Source organism: Sebastes umbrosus, chromosome 3 (assembly GCF_015220745.1).
Source record: "Sebastes umbrosus isolate fSebUmb1 chromosome 3, fSebUmb1.pri, whole genome shotgun sequence".
Lineage (NCBI taxonomy): Eukaryota > Metazoa > Chordata > Actinopteri > Perciformes > Sebastidae > Sebastes > Sebastes umbrosus.
The window spans coordinates 25,499,099-25,521,542 of record NC_051271.1 but is presented as its reverse complement, the minus strand read 5'-3'; the positions used below and the strand labels follow the sequence as shown (position 1 = coordinate 25,521,542).

Below are 22,444 nucleotides of genomic sequence, written 5' to 3'. Positions count from 1 at the left end.
AACATGTAAACTCAAGACTGAAATTCATTTTGACACAGGGGCCCTCTGCAAGGCAAGATTATGTAATATTACACATTTAATTCTGGAGTTTTTGTGGCCCCCTGTAAGGTTTGGGGGACCCAGGGAAGGTTGCCCTCGTTGGTCTTTTCCAGCCTTGGTAATAACAAGTCATATTTCTAGCAAATTTTTGGACTTTTTCTGCTCTGCTCATCTCATCAAAGTGAGAGGAACAATGCAAACAGACAGGTCTTGTCAAGGACGTATGGCAGTAGTTGATATATTACAAGCATGTATGACAACAAAAGACTGCTGATATTCTCCTCCTGCATGTTGTATTTGTCTTCGCTGACACACAGTGCTGTCAGCAACACACAATCACATATTTCAAACAGATTTTTCTTGCAGGTTTACTCCTGAAAAGATGAAGCTTACAAAGTGAGTGCAGCCTGATGATTCATCCTGAGTCACAGTGACAGCCACTCGTGTGTGGGTGTTTTTAGCTCATTCCCTGCTTAAATAAGTTAGTGTTTTTGCTGTATTTCAAAGCAGAATATTGCCTTTACCCAACTCCAACTAGAGATGTGTATGTTTACAAAAGTACAGAGATGTATTTGGTAGCACTTGGTAGCTTTTATTTTGACACAAAATCCACAGTTTTTGTTGAATAAAGTAGCGCAGATGTCCGTGTCCAAAATTCCCAATGAGCATCAATGAAAAAACCTCAAATGGAAGAAACCTAAATACAACCCCACCTTCTGGGAAAAAAGCACCAGGATATGTGCGACCAAACAAATATATCTAAAAATTTGGATTTTACATCAGAGTATGCATCAGAAATCTCTATGCTATACACCAAGATACAAAATCAACTTGATATTCATGATGACATAAAAATGCTTGGATATTTATATCGACAAATATCATGTTAACAAATACCAACGACAATCAACTTTGGCCTCATAATAAGCGACAATGATTTAACAGCACAACAACACGGCAGACGATAAACTCTCTCTCACATGCGTACGACACACTGAAGAGCTGCAGGTAGAAATTCAACAAGGAAACCCTCAAAGAACACCACACTGTGTAGCAATATTAATCTGAACTACTCCACGTACAATCACATATAGATACTTCTATAAATCCTGCCGTCGCGTAGCTGCAGGAGTAAAAGGAGAACACTTTGTTTCCCGGGAGACAAACAGTCTTGAATAATCCTGAACCAACAGGGTTTGATGCTTTGTTTTTTTTCCTGGCAAACCAGTTCAGCCTTACCAATGTGGGCTCTGTGTTTTAATTCTTCAATTCTCGGCATTACAAAATAAAGTCAGTACAAATATAGAGTAAATACTATCTTGATAAGGAGAAGTAAACAGTCCTTTGCAGTCAAAACTCAGCGAGGTAACAGTCTTATATCAGGCCTTGGCCTTCTGTGGCAATGAGGGTAGAGTTTGGGCATTTTGTCGGTACTAGCTGCTGACAAGGCAAAAAGAAAATCACACTAGTTCTATATACACTGAACTCAGATCAGTTTGGCTTCAATGTAAAATCAGAGCTGGGCTAAAACTAACCCCTGTTTGAGCCTCTTGTGTGTTACGATTACATTCAATTCACAGAGCTAAACATCGGTTTGAAAAATAAATACCTGAAAAATCCATAAGGTCATTTATCATCACTTTCAGATTCAGAAAGGAAAACAATAGCCATTGTTATATTACAATCTCTCCTGTGTATGATATTTCCTATTGTTTAGTATGACATAAGAAAATATACAAATTCATATACGAATGAATACATTTATGTCCAAATTAAAATATATACAAATTCATAAAGATCAGATCCAGAATGCTGCACATACATTTTTAAACAAAACTACAAAAAGTCTAAAAATAATTTTCACAATTAGATTTTGTAGACCTTCATGTCTACAATGAAATTCATAATTTACTGACAAAACATTTACTGTATGATACTGAAGAAATCTGAATAAATAATTAAATAAGCAATCTTTCCCTCTTTTTCAGGCTTGTGAGACAAAGTTAGCAAATTTAAACACATAAAAATGAAATGGCCATTCTAATTTTTAGGGGCTGCCTCTTAGTGGATTAATCGTCTAATCAGTCATTTTGGGCTTAGTTGAATAGTCGTTGTTTATGCTTTTGTGATGACTTTAATGACTTGTTTCCAAGAAACTTATGAGCATATCTCTGGTAAACACAAGATTTAAAGTGGTGCATTTGTGTGATTCTTACAGATTTGTCGATTAAATCAACTAACCGATTAGTTGACAAAATCATATGAGTGTTAGTCAACTAAGAATTTCTTTGGTCGAGGACAGCCCTACTAATTTAAATCATTTCATACCAGAATATTTCATGGTTTTGTTGAGCCATTTTATGGAAAATTGATGCTCACAAATCATCATGGTATGTACAATACAAAAGAAAATTAGACTCACTTTCCATTTCCCCCAAATCGCGCTGCTCACATACTGTATTGTTCTCCTCCTGAATATTTTTGAATGTGCATCTTACCATCTTTGGCCTCTATATAGACAAGACTAAACATATGATTAAAGGCCAAATAAATGCATTATTTTGTATGAAAATATAAAAACATAGAAAGGAACATCAATATAGAAAATGTAACAGATAAAAAACGTTTACATTTTGGTTCACATCGTACAAATGAAGCAAGGACATACGTTATTTCCAGCTACCGTCTTTGTGTGGACGAGGAAACAAGAGTTGCAATTTGGCTTTAAAATCTTTTATATCATATTTTTAATCCTAATGGACAGAGGAGTTCAGGGTAATGTGGAAAAAACCTTCAGAATAGATATTTTTCATGAACACATGAGGATGTGTGTTGACTCAGCAGAGATAACATCCAATGAGAGAAGTTGACCTACAGGAGAATAAATAGAGTCTATTATATCTTTATATTTTGAATTGTCACCTGGCGCCTGAATTTTGTGTTTTCTTTTACATAAATAAAGACATAAATTAGTGCATAAAAAAAATCACATAGAACGCAGGAAATTAAGTGTTTGACGCTCAAAATTTCCTGGCTACTATTTTCCCCCTGCTGGACATTGTATGCACTAATGGAAAACTCTTAACTTAACTCCGAGACCTAAATGTAATGACAACACACGAGAGGCACAAACTGGGGCTAAGGTAAAACCAGATAATCTGAGTTTGCACTTGGGAGAAACCTTAAGCCAAAGTCATTTAAAATGCAGTGTTATGTACAATCACGGGCCTCTGCCCTGCACAGCTCACGGATCAGTTATAAAGAGGTAAATGTCTTTTTCACAACAGTTAATTTCCTATCAACCAGCATTAACTAGAGTAAGGAAAAAAGTGTGAATACTATTGCTAAATACTATTTTTGCTAGTCTCCCATGTACTGCGTACTGTGTATATTTTATAAAGAGACTGCTAAGCACTGCTAGAAAACGTTTGCCCATTTGATGTACGACTATACACAATTTACAGAAAACACACACACACACACACACACACTCGCATAGCAGCAGTAAACTATAGAATGCCTAACAGAAAGTCTATTTCATCTAGGCACCATATACTCTGATAAACATACATTAGCTAGAACTAATGAGAAAAAACTGTCCAGTCTTAAGCCGAAAAATGTACAGTAGCCAAAAGGCTTTAATGTTGACATGTTCAGAGGGTGAACGGTCTCCGTCAGAGCATCGGTCATCTCTGAGACACACCTGTGAGTCGAAATTACCTTCAAAACTTACACAAACCTGCGTGAACTCCCTATACACACACGATTTGTCTATGATAAATAAATGTATAACTGAACCGAGGCAACGTTTTCTCTCCGCAGAATAATAAATGAGTTGAAAGCTTTGCCTTCAGGCGTTAAACAATTAGCTTTGCAATGAGCCAAGGACACAACCAAGTGAACTGCAGAGACATTCGTCTCATAAAAACTGAGACAAACATGTACAAAAATGTGATTGATGTGACATCCTCTCTTTTGAAATCGTGTTCTATGCATTCAGTACATTTTGTACTGAGAATTAATGACAAGAGAGTACATGTGTGCTGTTCCCACTGCTAACACCAGGATCCACTACTGAGCATCAATGAAGGGTATCAACCTCACACTGAGGCAGAGGCTACTCTCTACTGACGAACACCAACTGACAAATGATTTTACATACAAAAAGATTTAGAGAAAAGCTGTCCAACTCTCGAGCACATGTTTAGCCACAGCAACAGAGGCATCACTCTGACTTTAAACCCTCACCTCGTACACCTTTGACATCTCACAAGCATTACTTGACTCGGACAGACATTACAATGGGCACTTCATTTCAAAGTGTCTTCTCAAAGCAAACACCTGGCAGATCGTATTGCCTCGCTGCAGTTTTGAACATTTTTTCCAGAGGTTTTCAGTCAAGCGGCATGCTATAAAATTCTCCGTAAACAATTTATCTTTTTGCTGCGATGCATAACCTTTTACATTCATTATTATCAGTGATGAGAGATTAGGCTTAAAGTTTCTGCCTTGTAAAAACTCAACAGTCCGTCCGTGGAGGAATCAGATTTACATTGCCTTGCAAAAATGGCAACGACCAACCGAGAACGTGTTCAAACACATCAAATCCAAAGTCAAACAGTTCATTATACAGTAGAATCATGTAACAGTCTGAAACAACAATGTATACTCAGAATACCGTTGTAAAGCTTTGCCACCCAAACGTTATAATTAATGTTTGCACCCCTTTTCCTTTAGGGACGCAACATAAGACACAATGTAGAAAACACTTCAGTTACTTCTTATTTCCTCTAAAACAGAGGGAAGTAGGCTGGTGAAAGCAACAAAACTCACCCTACAACAAAACCATATGTTCAATAGTGAACTCTTCAAAAGATAGAATCCAGTAAATTAAGATTATATAATGTCATTCAGACACAATTAGTTAGAGCTGCTCTTCTGAAAATGAATTGTTCCGTGATTCTTCATCATATACTTCTATAAGATATATTTTATGTCAGTTAATGATAAACAGTCTCGTTCATTGCTGCTGGGATGATTTGAGTAATATGATTTATCAGGCAGCGGTTCCCAACCCTTTTGTTGTGTGACCTTTTAAAATGAAAGTATATATTTTTGTGACCTCATCACACATTGCATATGTCAAGACGCTGTGAGCAGGTCCACTAAAGATTGATTTTGGCTTCTCAGATTGTTTCATTTGAATATTTCTAATTGCCCAGAGATGTAAAACTATCCATAATTTCACATACAAAAGCAAAGATAAGAGAAACATTAGCATATTGTTTTCTATAGAAGAACTTTGTGTTTCTTCTTTCTTATGCTGTTAATTATCACAACCCCTCTGATTTATATTCTATCTATCTTTATCTGACTGAGGCCGGGAACCACTGACTTTTGTTTCAAGGCGCTAAAACGCTATTTTAGCAATGTTACGTCATGCAGAGGAAAGAGAGATGAAAAGTAAACGGTAGAGGGACATTGGGATGTTGACATCGAGCCACTGGTAAAAACGGATTTGGTTAGCATGTGGAGACAGATCATTTTCATCACTTTAAAGAAAAAGATATGCCTTCGCCCCAAACCATAAATAAATTAACTACAAAATAGGACTTTCAGGTGTCGGCTTCTCTTGGAGTTTCTCATTTGAATACAGAGAAAACAAGAGGATCCATTACTCATGCTGTCCCCAACCATTTAAAGTATGACCTACAAGACTTTTCTTCAGTGATTCAACTTTTCACCTACTGGTCTTGAACTATGGAGATGCTATTAAGCATAAACATCTCACTTTTTCCACTTAGTTGACTTCATCTCACAGGCTGTTAGCTTACGAGGACTCCACAGTGATGATGGCCTCGCCTGTCTTCTGGATGATACTGGAGGATGAAGAGACGTGGCCACGCTGTTCAGCGCAGTCGTCCAGGAGAGGCGAGTGAGCGGCGGCCTTCGCTCGGAGGGAACAGTCCACGCTGTCATGCAGCTCGTCTGCCCTCTCTTCCTTCACGGCCTCTTTTCCTCCTTTCCCAAAATGCCGTTCCTCTTCCTGTTGTTCCTCTCTCTTCACGTGGCAACGACACACCTCGATGCCCGAGTCACCGGTTAGCCGCCGATGCCGGAAATGATCCTCCTCGTCGTCTTCTTCTTCCTCTTCCTCCTCTTCTTTGTGTCGTTTTTGCTCCTCTTTGTTGTTGCAATGTGTGAAAACAGCCACGTTTGAGGAGAACAGAGCCTGTTTAGGGGGAAACAGAGTGGGCCTGGTGGATGGACCACAAGACGGGGCCTCTTCTTCTTTCTCTCTCTGAATGGCCACCGCACCAAGTGGGTCTAAGAAGAGGAGAGGATGGACTTGACCAGGAGAGAGGGAAGATAACAGGATGAGGGGAGAAAGTGGGAGGCGAGAAGGGTGTGCGGGACGAGAGTGTAAAGGAAGCGAGAGTGGTGGAGCTGAAGGCGAGAATCCTTCACTGCCATTAGAGGACCGTCTCTGTACGGGTATGACATCTGGAGTGGCCGCAGGTATAACATCAGGTGGAACTTGTGACGGAGGTGTCGGGGAAGAAGTTGGTGTGAAGTTGGCCCCAACCCTCGGCATGACGGCATAGTCGCCTCCTGCGTCACTGGGCGTGGAGATGTGGCTGCTGTCATACGTCTCGTCTGTCACCTGGACAGAGAAGGAGGTGCTGCAGGGGGAAGTGAGGGAGCACGACTCGCAGGAGCAGCTGGTGTAGTTGTCAGAGCTCTGGGAGGAAGTCAGGCCACTGGGGCCGGGGCCCAGATAGGGAGGGCAGGGGTGACGGTGGTGGTGATGATGGGGGTAAGAGGAGCTAGGACCCCCCATGGCACCTCCCTGCAGGGCGAAGACGGAGCTGTAAGGCGGAGGAGGGGTGCTGGGCTGCGCCGCCACCTCCTCGTAGGACGGCAACTTGAAGGAAGCCAGAAAACCTGCGACAAAAGAAATATCACATATCAGCTCAAACGTGCAGTCTGCTACCTGTTAAAGGATAAAACTGGAGATACAGTATTTTAGAGCTGCAGCGATTAATTAGTTGTCGACTATTACATTTATCGCCAACTATTTTGATAAGTGATTAATCGGTTTGAATAATTTTTTTAAAGAAAATATTCTCGGATTCCAGCTTCTTAAATGTGAATATTTCTGTACTCCTCTATGATAGTAAACTGTATATCTTTGAGTGGTGGACAAAAAGAGACATTTGAGGACGTCATGTTGGGCTTTGGGAAACACTGATTGACATTTGTCACCATTTTCTGAGATTTCATAGACCAAACAACTAATTAATTATTTTCATTGTCGATTGTCAAGCCCTACAGTATGCAATATTTTTCCTAATGTATATTATAATAATAAAAAATAAATAACAAAATTAAAATAGTCCACCAAATGACTATATAATGTTAGTCTGAGTGACGTTTGCTAAAATGTACAATGCCCAGCTGAAATTACTTTTTTGAAAATTAAACTATTTAACTTTTCTTTGCTGCATGGATGTTGAAATGAATCTAGACATGTTTTCTTTTATTTAATAGTTACTGATTGATTTAATATATGTTAATTATTTAACGGTTCTGTTGCTGTTACAGAGTGGAGATAATTGTATTGACCATAATATGTACCTTGTGGGGTGTAAGGGTCAAAAATGGTTGCTTATACTATTCAGTATTTTTTTCAAATGGACCCCAGGAAGACTAGTTGTTGCTGAGAAAACAACTAATGGGGAAACAAATAAAACAACAAAACTGCAGACACCATCTGAATTATGGCTGCACAAATAATCCAATATTAAATCGTGATCACGATTTTGCTTTCCACAATTAAACGAACATGATCTACTGCTATATTGACGTTTAAAATTTGTGCTCCGCTCATAGAAAAGCTGGATATCAAATGAAGCGCTCCCTAAACTAACAGCCAGCCACCAGAGGGCAATCGAGACGTTTCGGTTTCACTTTTGGGGAGCTGCAAATTCACTGAATTCAAATGAAAAAGAACCTTATTTTAAGTCTTATTTTGATGCAAAGATTATATTAGCAGGAATGTAGCACAACATGGAAGTGAAAGCAGCCTGTTGTGTTTATTCAAATGTAAAAGTGCAATAAAAATATTTTGCCCCTAATATCAATAAATAACTAATAAATAACCGTGATCTCAATATGATCAAAAATAGTAATTTTTCATTTTGGCCATAATCGTGCAGCCCTAAACTGAACGTTAATGTGTTTAAATTCTCTGTTTCCTCAGGGAAGCAGCACACTAAGGAAAACAGATATGTACGTTCTGGAAAATTGATTTCAATATATGAAATACTGTTTTAACTGTATTCAAGACACAAGTGTGATTTAAAAAAATTCTCAGACTCTGCATTTCCCTTGACAGTTGAGTTACACAAACAAAACCAAAATAAATATGTGAAATGAAATACCATAAATAAACCTACTGAGGTCCAGCATTGAGGAAGGGTAGTTGCAGGCTCCGTTATAAGCGATCAGGTTGATCTCCCTCTGTCTCTGCTGCTGCTGGATCCTCAGCTTGGCCCGGCGGTGGCGGTAAGCACAGAAACAGCTGAAGAGGATCAGCATCGTCCACAGCAGCCAGAACCCTGCAGAGAACAGGAAATTAACCCAACATCATTATTTATGAAAACAAAAGTTTTGTTTTGTTGTATAAAATTACATCTCAGATCTACTGAGGTTACATCGAGGTTTTGAAACGACAATAATGGTGGTTTTGGATATTCTGTCCTATTACATATAAATCATGTATGTTACTGCCGTCCATTTTCCAAAGCATATCGTAAGATTTTAGATTGATTTCCTATTTAATTTCAGCAAAGAATTCATATTTTACCATAGGTATGTATATATTGAAAAGTCAAAAGCCTTCTGGTTGGCACATTCAAGGATAGCTCATGAGTGTTGTGTCTTTTAGTAGCCCAAAGTTGAAGTAGTAAAGGATAAATCCTTTGATGTAAACGTCATTATTAATTACTTAACCCTTAAACCCCAAAAATTAAACAAATTACATAATAACAACAATTAAAGGCAATGTGCAGGGAGATGGGATAAGCCCAAAAAAGGGCTTAAGCATTACCTTTACCTAAATGTTATAATGCAATATTCACAATTTCAAAGATATTCATAGGCTAAATATTTTTGAAATATGTTCTGTATGACCACTATATCGTTAAAAAGTGATCTCTGCAAGTGAGATGTTTGAGATTTTATGACCAAGAGTGAATCTCTGAATTAGAAAAGAAATAAGAGATGAAATGATGTGGATGACATCCCATCCCACAGTAGGTTGTCTGGATATGTTGGTTGGATAAATCCAGTCAATGCAACAGACAGCCAAAGTACTTTTATAACCTGTTCTTATTACGTAATAGGAATGTAAGTAAAATGTGATTTTTGTGTCCAGATGTTTCACTAAATACATCCTGGCAGGACTGCACAATAAGTGTGACAAAGCAGCCTTAGACCTTGTCTACAGAAACACAATGGAGAAGAAGTCAGTCGGTTGACTCACACCAGAGTTCATAGTAGTAGGTACAGCAGCCTGTCTCTCCGCAGCAGTGTCCTGTTTCACACAGGTAACCTTGATTGTTGTTTACCCCAGGACAGTACTTGGGACTGACAACAGGCTGGCTACCAGAACCCCCGTGATGCTTCACCACCTAGTGGACAAACATGACATCACATATCACCACAGTGAAAGTAATGTTACCACGCAGAGATAAAGTTGTGATGTTTGGTATGGCTATGGACAGACGACAGTATGAGCGTGAGAATTAATTCTCCTCCATCGCAAAAATACTCTTGACCTAAGGTCCATTATATTAGTTCTAACCAGAAAAGCCATCTCCATGACAACTGAGCAAACTCCATCTGCTGATGAAGATCATGGGAGGTGGTTGAAAGCTCCAAAAACGCTAGTGGGTGGATCTTAAACCTGACTTAGCTAAGGGGTAGAGCTGCAACAATTAATCGATTAGTTGTCAACTATTAAAATTGCCAACTATTTTGATAATTGATTAATCAGTTTGAGTATTTTTTTAAGGAAAAAAAAAAGTAAAAATTCTCTGTTTCCAGTTTCTTACATTTCTTTACTCCTCTATGACAGTAAACTGAATATCTTTGAGTTGTGGACAAAAAACAAGACACTTGAGAACGTCATCTTGGGCTTTGGGAAACACTGATTTTTCACATTTTTCTGACATTTTATAGACCAAACAACTCATCAGATTAATCGAAAAAATAATTGACAGATTAATCGATATTGAAAATAATCGTTAGTTGCAGCCGTACTGGGGAGTTTTGACCAATTGAGGCTGCACAGCAAGCTGTAAATACACTACAAAACACTGACATATTATGACTATACTGTGGCGAGTAATATTAGCATTCAATATTCACCACTACTGCATTGTAGCACTGATTTGTGAAATATCTGTCTCTTTAGCTGCTACATGCTACACTACGTTCACCAGCTAGTCTGGCTGTCTGCTGTTTGGTGCTGCGTGCAGGTAGTATACAGTGCTGTTATCAGAGCTTTTGGCTGAATAGAGCTGCCTGTGGTGGCTATAAACTGGGTTGATGTGAGCCTGAGGCTTTACCAAAACAGTAAAGTTAAACAGTGAGCTGAAAGATGCTAAAATGCCCCCTTTCACATCATACATTTAATCTATTGTTAACATAAAAAAATATTGATTATTGCAGCTTTAAGATTATTTTGTTAGTTTATTTGGCAGCTACAGGTCAGGGTTGAATTTCAAAAAATCTCACACCTTATTAACTGTGGGCATGTCGACCTCCTTCTGAGAAACAGCAACCTAAAATGAGAAATGGAAGGACCTCTGTGAATTTTACAGTTGCATCTTAATCATTAGCAAGTCTGTGTGAAGGAGTGAAGAAATAAACCCAGACAATAAATATTAAATATTTGACACATCATTAAAAATTTCAATGCTTAGGGAGAACAGTGAGCTCAGACACTTCAGCAAAACCATAAACCACAATAATAATGCAGCAAGAAGAGGTTGCTAAATCTGTTATGTACATAGTTACCACACATGAGACTGAGAAGTGCTAACAAATAATTATGCATTACCATAGCAACCACTATGGTTACGCTCGGAGGCTTTTTTTACTCATGTGGACAATGCTTTATAGTATCTAGTGGTATGAAATGTTTAGTTGTGGTTGAAGGTCGAGCTCCCTACCGTAGCAGCTTCAGTCCTGTCCAGCCCCTGCAGGGACATGGTCATCTGGTAATACAAAGAGAGGTACAATGGTTAAGAAGGAGCAGTAGAGAGAGACACGATACAATTTAAATAAACAAAAGATCGACACAATGTGTTAAAACTGGCGAGGGCAAATGCTTCCTAAGAAACCAATTATACTGTGCTGTCATTCTAGTAATCGAGCATGACAAAAAAGGCCGTTTCCAGTCTGGTTACTCTACACTCCTGGCTTTTCAAGGAGCTGGGAAGGTCGACGGCTTTTTAACAAAACCTATTTCTCCTCTGTGGGTCGAGATAGCCGACAGAAGGCACCAATTCCCAGACAGACACTCTCCCTTTCTTTTTCCTCGTTTCTTTCAAACGCCTCAATGATTACAAAAGGTACACCTCTAAAACTGCGATGAATTAAATGAACAAATTGTCTATAAAATGGCAGAAAATAGAGGAAAAACACCCCAATATACATTTACAAAGCGCACGGGGACATGTTCAGACTGCTTGTTTTGTCTGAGCAACAGTCTAAAACACAAAGATATTCACTTTACAATTATTTAAAATCGAGAAAAAACTAAAATTCTAACATTTGAGAAGCAGGAATAAGCAAGTGTTTGGCATTTTGCTTGATAAATTAATTTGCTGATAAATCAGTCGATCATTTCTGTTGATTGACAAAACATTCAAACACTGATGCAGTCACATACAGTATATAAGAAACATCAGGTCGTTTTAAACAAATATCAGTTTTCCTTGTGGGATTTAAGTGTAGCATCTCAGCAGGCAATGAAACTTACAACAAGCACACAGGCTGACCTACCTATAAGGATGGGTGCAAGCAAATAGGCACCATTTGTGAATGACCATAAAATGATTTGAGTCCAAATAGCATCTGCAGCGGAAATACATATGCGTTTATGCTACCCTGGTCCAGATTAAAAAATTCGGTGTGCCGCTCACGCTTCTGTAAATGTCATTCAGGCCCACTGTGAGTAAAAGGAAAATATGCCAGTGTGTGTGTGCTGCTGGATGTGGGGCCACTGTCAGAAACAATGTGGAGACACTGGGGGCTGCAGCCATGTAAATGAGACCTCTTTTGTTGACAGCTGGCTGCTGGTTACGTAGTCAGCATAGGGAACAATGTTGGCTGCAGTGTGTTTGTGTAATGTACATGCATACATGCCAATGCACACACACTGCTATTAACAGGTTCAGGTAATTACAACTACTGACAATTTCCAAAATACAAAATGACAATGAGCCAAAATTTGACAAGCAGCTAACTCCACACACTGCCCTGGGGTTGTACAAATGACAATAGTAGCTGTTAGTTAGCCTGTAGACATTCATATTTACTGCAGTATATCATATAGAAGTGTACATAGTATAGAGCTTCTTCAACACCTCATGCATCCACAGGTTTATCAATATTGCATTACACATTACATGACACATTGGCGGAAGAGCAACGTCTAACCAAGGACATATGGGCGGAGCATGGGACAAACTATACATAAATAATGAGTTTAATAATGATGTGGCTATGATGAACACATGATCTTCACAGGCAGTTTTGCTGGGTACATTTTTCGATACTGAAACAACACTTCTAATACAATATTTTTTTATATATTTGTTTTTTATCAAGAAATATAAACGTGTTTCTTTACAAAACATTTTTTATCAATTCAACAAAAGAACAAATCAATGTACAAGCCAGGCAAGAACTTTGCCTTCATGAAATATTCTAAAACCGGCAAAAATATTATTTAAATCAGAAACTATCTGATCAAAAAATAAGTAGAGTACAAATCTGAGCAAGCATACTAGCTTTGGGTACTTGATAGTTTTTAATACTCTGTGCTGCAGACACATTTCGGTGGATACCAAAAAAGTATCTGCAGGAGTCTTGGTTCATTAGTGACATCCCTACTGACAATCACCTGTTTGCTTCAAGATTCAACATGACTTCATGTTGGCTATTTTTCATCTACTTTGCAACAACTAATTATAGATAGTTATTACACGGCTTTGTTGAATACTCGCTTCTGATTGGTCAATCACGACAACCTACAGTCTGTTATTTCTCCATAACAGACTGTTGCTATGTGTAACAGACAAGTTGCTATGGACATAGTTCTAATGTCAGACTCTGGCGAACCATTTCTGTGTCAAATTATTGATTTCTTAAGTAAGTAGCCGTGCAATAAGTGGGATAATGTATAGCTAGCGGGTCATTGTTGTGAAATAAACCCCCGACAGGGCAATGCAGCACCCGACAAGAAGCAAAGCGTCCCTGAATTATCCCTTAGATAAGATATCCTGCAAACTGTGTGTTTGTTTCTGTGTAAGCCACTTAATATTGTGCCACAACAAAGCCCAACAGAAAAAGTCATGCTGCATATCCAACTGTCAAATATAACATCAGGTGGTTCATAAGTAAGCTTTTATATACTGTTGTGAAAGTCAAAGTCGAGGGTTTCAAGAGGGAGCTGAGTTCCTGTGGTAAGCCCACCACACGGCACAGAGTACACACACACAGGTGTGAAGAGATCATCAGACTTCCCCAGAGACCACGGACTAACCACAAATGATTTCCACCCCTGGGGTCCCACGGTTCTAGCATCACCACATACACACCTTCACCAACTCCATCCTAGATAACATAAAGCCTGTGAAGAACATGCCGGTTTGTGTGACTGTGAGCATTTCTCAGCCACATATCCCCTAAAAATCACGAGTGAGGGGGAAACCGAAAGGAGGCTGACTGTGAAAGGCTGCAGGATGTAAGACGACATTCAAAATCCTGTAAAAAGCCACAACAATACCGTTAAGTCAAAGTGAGAAGATGCAAAGAAAACTTGCCACTGTGATAATGTAGTCAGTAGATTATGACCAAGGATGTTAAATTATAAAACTGGCTTGAAAATCAGATGTAATTTAGGTGAAGTTAAGGCTCGTTGGACTTTGAAGAAGCAAACTGTGGTCATTATGAGGGTTTAAGAGAGACACTTTCATTGTCAGACACTGCATCTTTATATGAAGACATAAGAACCAAGTTCTTCATCAGAATAAAAATCAAATGCCAAGAACTTGACACACTCTTAGACCAAAACTAAAATTTACAACGGACAAAGCTCATTCTCCGACTGTCCTTTTTTAAAATTTCTTGATGAAAAATTATACTTTGGCAATACTGTACTTAATAATAACTATTCCACTAAGGCAATTTGATATGAAAACACCATTTTCTCTCCTCATAAGACTTTCACCATATAATGCCAGAGGGTTTGTGGTCAATGTTATTTTACGTGTCACAATGACTGGCTGAACATAGATGTCTCTTTCAAATAGATGTAAGCCAATGTAGTGTTCATTGCGGTATTATAAAATACAGTTGTATAAACCTAAATATTTCCGGTAAACAACAACAACAAACAACAGACTTAAAGGAAACATCAGTGTTGAGCCGGCAGTTTCCTGAATCAGCAGTATGGTCTTCTTCTGCTGGACAAGCAGCTATACATTAGATTTATTAGGCCATAAGGGTTTGGCAGTTAAAGCTCTTTAAATCACGCCTGCATAAATTAGAGTTAAATCCTTGGTGCATTACGGTAGATTTTGTCAGCTACTTTGCTTGAAACAGGGGATCAACTTAAAATCTAATTGCGTTTTCAACAACACAGGTCAACAAGTCACAAACTAGAATCAACAATATGTAAGTTATGACTTTCCTTTAGTATTCCCAGAGAAAGTTCACTGTATGTCTGTGCTATCCCTCTCAATTTAGTATTTGAATTCAGTACAGTATATTTAAAAAAAAAAAAAAGAAAAGTCAAATACTCACATAATAGTCAGGACATTTTGTTGTGCATTAGAGCGCATGCTTCTAAAACTTATTATCAAATGTTGTGCATAAACTACAGCATCACAGACAGAATTTCCATTGACTCCAAGCAATCAAAACAGAAACCATATAGCTGCAGTGGTGCAATAAATGTCCTAAAAAATGAAAGATGTCAAAAGGAAAAAGGTGCAACAACTCAAGATGACGAAATGAAAAAGACAGATGGAGTGCATAACAAGTTGAGGCCACTGTTTGTCAACAACAACAACAACACAGGCCAACAAGTCACAAACTAAAATCAACAATATGTAAGTTATGACATTCCTTTAGCATTCCCAGAGAAGGTTTACTGTATGTCTGTGCTAGCCCTCTCAATTTAGTATTTGAATTCAGTACAGTGTATTTAAAAAGTCAAATACTCCCATAATAGTCAGGACATTTTGTTGTGCATTAGAGGGTGCATGCTTCTAAAACGTATTATCAAATGTTGTGCATTAACTACAGCATCACAGACATTGACTACAAGCAATCGAAATAGAAACCATAGCTGCAGTGGTGCAATAAATGTCCTAAAAAAAATGAAAAATGTGCAACAAAAGGAAAAGGTGCAACAACTCAAGATGAAGAAATGAAAAAAAACAGATGGGTGCATAACAAGTTGAGGCCACTGTTTGTCAACAACAACAAACTAAAATCAATAATATGTAAGTTATGACATTCCTTTAGCATTCCCAGAGAAAGTGTACTGTATGTCTGTGCTAGCCCTCTCAATTTAGTATTTGAATTCAGTATATTAAAAAAAAAAAAAAAGTCAAATACTCCCATAATGGTCAGGACATTTTGTTGTGCATTAGAGGGTGCATGCTTCTAAAACTTATTATCACATGTTGTGCATTAACTACAGCATCACAGACCAATATAGAAACCATATAGCTGCAGTGGTGCAATACATGTCCTAAAAAAAAATGAAAGATGTCAAAAGGAAAAAGGTGCAACAACTCAAGATGAAGAAATGAAAAAGACAGACGAGGTGCATAACAAGTTGAGGCCACTGTTTGTCAACAACAACACAGACCAGAGTGAAGCATGTTGCTCTGCAGGATAACAGGAGCCCAGCTGTTGGCAGCAGCAGCAGTGTGTTTGTGTCAGAGAGAGAAGCTGTGTGTTTGTGTCTGTGTGGTGCGTTTTACCTCCTCAGCCTTCAGCCCGAGGCAGAATGTCAACGTTTTCTCTGGATCCATGGCGACAGATGAATACCAAGCTAAACAGAGAAAATGCAAAATGCAGAAAGTGAGATGTTATTCTGCTAAGCCCCCATCACGGCTGCTGTCCCACCACACAGACACAGACACGGCCCCCATCCTCCATAGCCCGGACGGACGGACGGACTGATGCTCCTCCCAGACTCCCAGACTCCCTGCACACAGGGCCAGACTCCCGGTGTGTTGTTATGGATGGGACCGCGGAGGATCACGGTGCTGTCGTCGAGTGAGCTGTTTGCAGTAGTGAAACAAAGCTGTTTTACTCTTTGTGCTCGTAGAGAGAGAGAGGGCTGGAGCTGTGCATGATGTCATGCTTCCTCCAGCCCCTACAGGACTTGTATGGAGAAGCAGCGGCTTTGATTGGCCGGAGCTCCCAGCAACAGTCTCAGAGAGGCTGCTGCTCTACAGGGCTTTATATTATATCCACACACTGTTTATATCCACTCTCTGTTTATATCCACTCTCTGTTTATATCCACACACTGCTCCACTGCTGGTTTATTCACTATACTGCTGAGCATAACACAGAAAACACCTCTGTGTTTTTTATGATTGTAGTGAAACAGAACCATGATATTTAACAATATAGTTGTACACAAAGGTTAAAGGGACTATTTGTAACTTTCAGAAATGCTTGTTAACAGCGACCCCTGTGGCCGTTAAGTCAACCAAAGACAGCGTCCGGTTGCTCGCGCTTGTGCTCGCTCTAAATAGACATGAACGAGCATCGCTCAAAACAGTGAGGCGACACACGTCAACTAAAACCACAATATCACTCTATATTTCAGCTGCTTGGCAGTAATGTTAGCTGACCAGACAAAGGTCTCTCCATGAATCAATGCTGATCCTAGTGTTGGCTTTTCCTGCCTCAGCCTCCGGGGCTGAAGCAGGAAAAGCGGGTCGGTGCTGGGGCTGAAGCAGGAAGAGAAACGTTATCGCCTCCCCACTGCGCCCACAGGGAGACACCGGAGTTTTGGTCGGAGACGATAACGTTTCTCGCTGCGGAGCTCCGTCACTTCACAAGACACAGGAAACCTCTGTTAGTCTGGAGGAGCTGCAGCATTTATTTCTGCACAAACATCCACTGTACATTCACTAGATATTCTCAGAGCTGCTAACTCTCCTGCAGTGTGGAGTGAGCGCGCATGCACGTCTAGAGGTGGAGCGAGAACGCGTGCGTTGTGTGAGTGAAGGCAAGCAGGCAGAGGAGCAGTGACTCCGCGCATATGCGAGCGCGCATACGCGAGCACATGGGATCCCACTGTTCGCAATACCAGTAGGCTATCTATCTTCCTTATATTTTCTTATGGTCTGCAGGACAGATAATAATGCACACAGTGCACTTTCATAGATTAAACTACTGGAGTTACCCTGCACTATACTCATTTTTAACAGTCTCTTCTGCACTATATTCACTTTTTTAATGGTCGTGTATCACAGTTGTTACCCTGCAATATATTCAGTTTTAACAGTTTTCTTCATCTCCTTGTATTTTTATATCTGGTATATTTTTTGTACTTTGCACTACTAACTTTTTTTACTGCCTTTTTACTAACATGTTTTGCACTATGGAACTGTGATGCTGGAAACTTGAATTTCCCTCGGGATCAATAAAGTTATTATCTATCTATCTATCTATCTATCTATCTATCTATCTATCTATCTAACTCCTGGTCAATTTCATTTATGCATTCAAATTAGGGTGGGAGTTGCTCAGGCCAGTCCCTGAGGCTCCTGAGTTTTTGGTGGGATTTGTTGGGGGCCTCAAGATGTTGCCCGCCTGTCTATACAATTTGCCCTCTTCTCCTCTTTCTTGCCTCTTTTTTATTTGGGCCTATACAGTATTTTGAACATATTGTTGACAACATGCAGTATATACACTCCCAATGGTGAACACTGAACAGGATATGAGTCACAGGTATTTTCACAAACATGTTGTAGGACATACCCTACAGTTTGAAATATAGGCCTTCTGTTTGGGGTGACCCTTTTTAATGTTTCATGGTCAAAGTTAGAGAGTCATTTCAAGTTATAACATTTCAATTAATTAAAATTAGCAGTATCTCACTGTAAAATACTAGTAAGTAAAAGTCCTCCATTCAATTTTTACTACAACGGAGCACAAGATGTAGGCTAATTAAAGTATCAAAAGTAAAAGTACTTGTTATGCAGAATGGCCTCTTTCTGAGTTTTATATTATTATATATTATAGAGCATGTTCATGTCGTTACTAGTCAAGATCATTATTGTTTTGTATGTAAAATCTTAATCTGTAAAGTAACAGTAAGTATAGCTGTCAAATTAATGTAGCCTAGTGGCGTAAACAGCATAATATTTCCCTCTGCAATAAAGTGGAGTATAAAGAAGCAGGAAATGAAGACACTTGAGTAAAGAATAAGTACCACAAAATTATATTTAAATACAGTAGGCTACTTAAGTAAATGTACTTAGTTACTTTCCACTGCTGCTTGTTGCTGAACTTGACATATTATATGAATTTTAAATTGTCCATTCTAAGCCTACATGCATCCATGAATTATTATTTGATTTTATAAAATGTTATGCTGCTGTATTGACCTGGACCATTGTAAACTAGTTTCAATGGAAATTCATCCATCCATTATCTGTAACCACTTATCCTATTCAGGGCCAGACCATCACAGGGCTGACACAAAGACACAGACAGACAACCATTCACACTCACATTCACACCTACGAGCAACGTTAGAGTCAACAATTAACCTAACCTGCATGTCTTTGGACTGTGGGAGGAAGCCGGAGGAAACCCACGCTAACACGGGGAGAACATACAAACTCCACACAGAAGAGCCCCAAGCCGGGTTTGAACCTGTGACCCTCTTGTGAGGCGGCAGTACTAACCACTGCACCACGTGCACTTCAATGGAAATATTCCCTGCAAAATAAAACTGAAATAAAATTAATATATCTATTTATAGTATATTTAGATATAAAGGTGTAATAATTGTTTTTATTGTGGTTGCATATAGTGGAAATTGTGATGATCAGGTGTCATATTTCAACATTGACTCTCATGTGTCATGATCCACATCTGTGGGGAAGACACAAATCCAGAGGTCCATCAATAATAGTTTACATCTTTTAGTCACTAGAGGGCAGCAGACTACAGGCTTTTGCTTTTTCAGTCATTTCCTGCACTCTGAGGTCAGGTGAATGACCTGAAGTAGAAAACAAGACTGTAGCTCAGTAAGACTTGGGCAAACAATTAGAGAAATGCTAATGACACTACACTTTATTTGAGACTTATTAATTTTTACCCATTCATCCATCATTGTTTGTTCTCTCTCTCTAGACACAAAAGTATTTCCAGCGCCCCACCTATTATTTTCCCCATATTTCATACCTGTGGTGGAAAACCCTCACACTGAAATACAAGTTTGAGCACCAGTATTGGTTGTGCATTTGAGTGTAAACCCATCGAAGGATTAAAGGGCGAAGTCATTAACAGGGTGTGTTAGCCCCTTAGAGGTATTGTGTTAAAGCAGCAACGGATGTTAATCGGTTGGTAACCACAACATGTTCCATACAATGTCAATAAGCCACATGCAGACACAAATTTATAAACACACTAAATCATTATTCACAACTGATGGTAGCTCCACATTCAAAACTTGAAGTGAAGGACTCAAATCGGAGAAAGATAGCAAAAAAGGGAATTAAAACAAAAACTAAAAGGAAAAAGCTTTCCAATACTCTTGCATTTAGATTTAAATTTGTGTATTAACATTGGAATAAAATAGGTCAGTATTTTTTTTTGTGAGAAATAAGAGACGAATGCTAAATATCCCTAAACTTATAAAAAAGTCTCTCCCCACATGAGTTAATACCTGATTTACTGTAATTTTCCTATGCATTAAAGAGAAGATGCTTGGTCAACTTGTTTGCTCACCCACATAATGACACAATGTGACAAAACAGACTTCCTCTGACTCATTTTAGCACATACAGTATATATGCATGTACACACCCACACACAGGCACACAAACAACAAACCTTTAATAATAAATGTTAACGGGTGAGGGAAGTTATGCTTTAATTTGAGTTAAAATAAAAACCTTAATGCACCATGATGTGGTATATAAAGATAAATACTGTGTTTGTGCATAACTTCTACATTAAGAACTAACTACATTTATGTCACACAATGATGTTGTTAGAAACAGGAACAGGAAGTTTTGTTTGTTTTTCTCTCCACGGTGAGGTTAGACATGTGATTTAGGCAGTAATTACTTAATTACTTTATGCCTTCTCCATAGCCCAAGCAATACTGTATGTACAGTAGGTTGCACCAATTGCAAACTGACTTTCAGTATGTGAGATGTGGCCTTGCAGCACGTCTCCGTCTCTCTTATCTCACATCAGTCATCACCCTTTGCTATAAGGGGAGTAGCTGCAAACCAGCAGCTACACATCAACAAGTAAAAAAGGCTACATATCAAGCGTGTTTTTCCAAGCAAATTTATATTTCCTGCACTCTCACAAACACATGATTTATATTCAAACAGAAACCGTTTAAAGTGACAGTTGAGGGGAGACTCATTTGCCACTGAATCCTCTTGAAGCTGCAGGCGCACATGTGGTTCAACAGAGATGATTACAACAATTAAATCGTTTCTTGGCACAAGTTGATTTATTTTCTGCTTTCCAAAAAACAGGAGCTGAAATTAAAGGATTTGGTGGCATCTCGCGGTGTAGTTGCAGATTGCAACCAGCTGAATACCCCTTCGCTCACTCCTTCCTTTCCAAGCGTGTCGGAGAACTACGGTGGCCTTCAGGTAACGTAAAAAACATGAAAGAGCCATGTTTGGTTTGTCCGCTCTGGACTGAGGGCTCATTCTGCTAATGAAGACACAACCATTCTTAATTTCAGATGATTATACACTAATGAAAACATAGTTATATGAACAGTGCTCGAAGTGGGCAAGTACTCATTTTTCTTGCATACCGGAACTTCTCACAAGCTGCCGGTACTCTTCTCTGCCATCTCCATATCAGGTTCTCTGGGAGATTCATAATGGCGATTCATAACGGCCAGCGTACTTGCGCTGCGCCTCAAAGCATCTCTTCCTAACATTGCTCGTAGTATAGCTGGACAATTTTTCGTGGTCCATTCACCAGAGATGGCTCAGTTGCTGTATGTTAAGAAGAGATAAGCCGTATGAACATAAAAACTATGTGGGGAGCATCTGGACCAGCCGACGCATGGCACGGGGCTGAGAACGAGGGTGCTGTAATTTATCAATACAGTGATCGTTTTTGTAAAATAATTAATGAACTGTTTGTCTTTTCTTTCCTAAAATAGGCCTATATTATAGAGCAATACTACAAATAACTCAGGAAAGCACTTTAAGCATTAACACTATATACAAACACACTACCAATACCCTATAATGTTCCAGTTGAAATATTATTGGAGTATTATAGGCCTACTATAGAAGATGCATAGCTCAAGTATAATAATATAGCAATAAAACCACAGCTGATTATGACTGACACAGAGTAACATATTTAAAGAAATAATGAATAAATAGGAATAAGTCGCAAGAGACTGTTGATAGAGGCCGATACACACACCAACATGTGAATGAGAGGAGTACTGGCACTTGTTTTTTTCCCACTTCAAGCACTGGTTATGAATATTAAATTCCATTTCTGCTAATAGATCTCCAGAAATCGTACACTCTGGCCCTTTAAGAGAGCTTTTCAACTTCTGACAGACCTTTATAAATGATAAGTTACTGCATCCTGTAAACTGCTAATGAAGTTGCAGGAGTTTAAACTTCGTTGAGAATATGACTTTGTTATATCAGCATGCACAATATTATTATTCTTTCTTTTTTACATCTAATTTGTAGACGTAAAATGTATTTATGTGTGTAATGCAACAAATAGTTTGTTCCCTCCTCATTCCATCTTCTGATAAAATCTCACTTGCACAACCAACATACTGTAGGTGCTTGAACAGAAACTTCCACTGTCATACTGTTTGTAGCTGACAGTCA

General features: G+C 38.9%; 1 protein-coding gene across 1 annotated transcript; it reads right to left on the bottom strand.

The window, feature by feature from the left end:
- Window positions 1-610: 610 nt before the first annotated feature.
- On the bottom strand, window positions 611-16,746 carry LOC119484486 (proline-, glutamic acid- and leucine-rich protein 1-like). Its single transcript, XM_037763321.1, has 6 exons — window positions 16,332-16,746; window positions 11,280-11,324; window positions 10,845-10,889; window positions 9,587-9,734; window positions 8,499-8,660; window positions 611-6,984 (listed from the first exon to the last, which is right to left on the bottom strand). The coding sequence occupies exons 1-6, from the start codon at window positions 16,380-16,382 to the stop codon at window positions 5,870-5,872; spliced, it is 1,566 nt and encodes a 521-aa protein (XP_037619249.1). The 5' UTR covers window positions 16,383-16,746; the 3' UTR covers window positions 611-5,869.
- Between the last annotated feature and the right edge of the window lie 5,698 nt (window positions 16,747-22,444).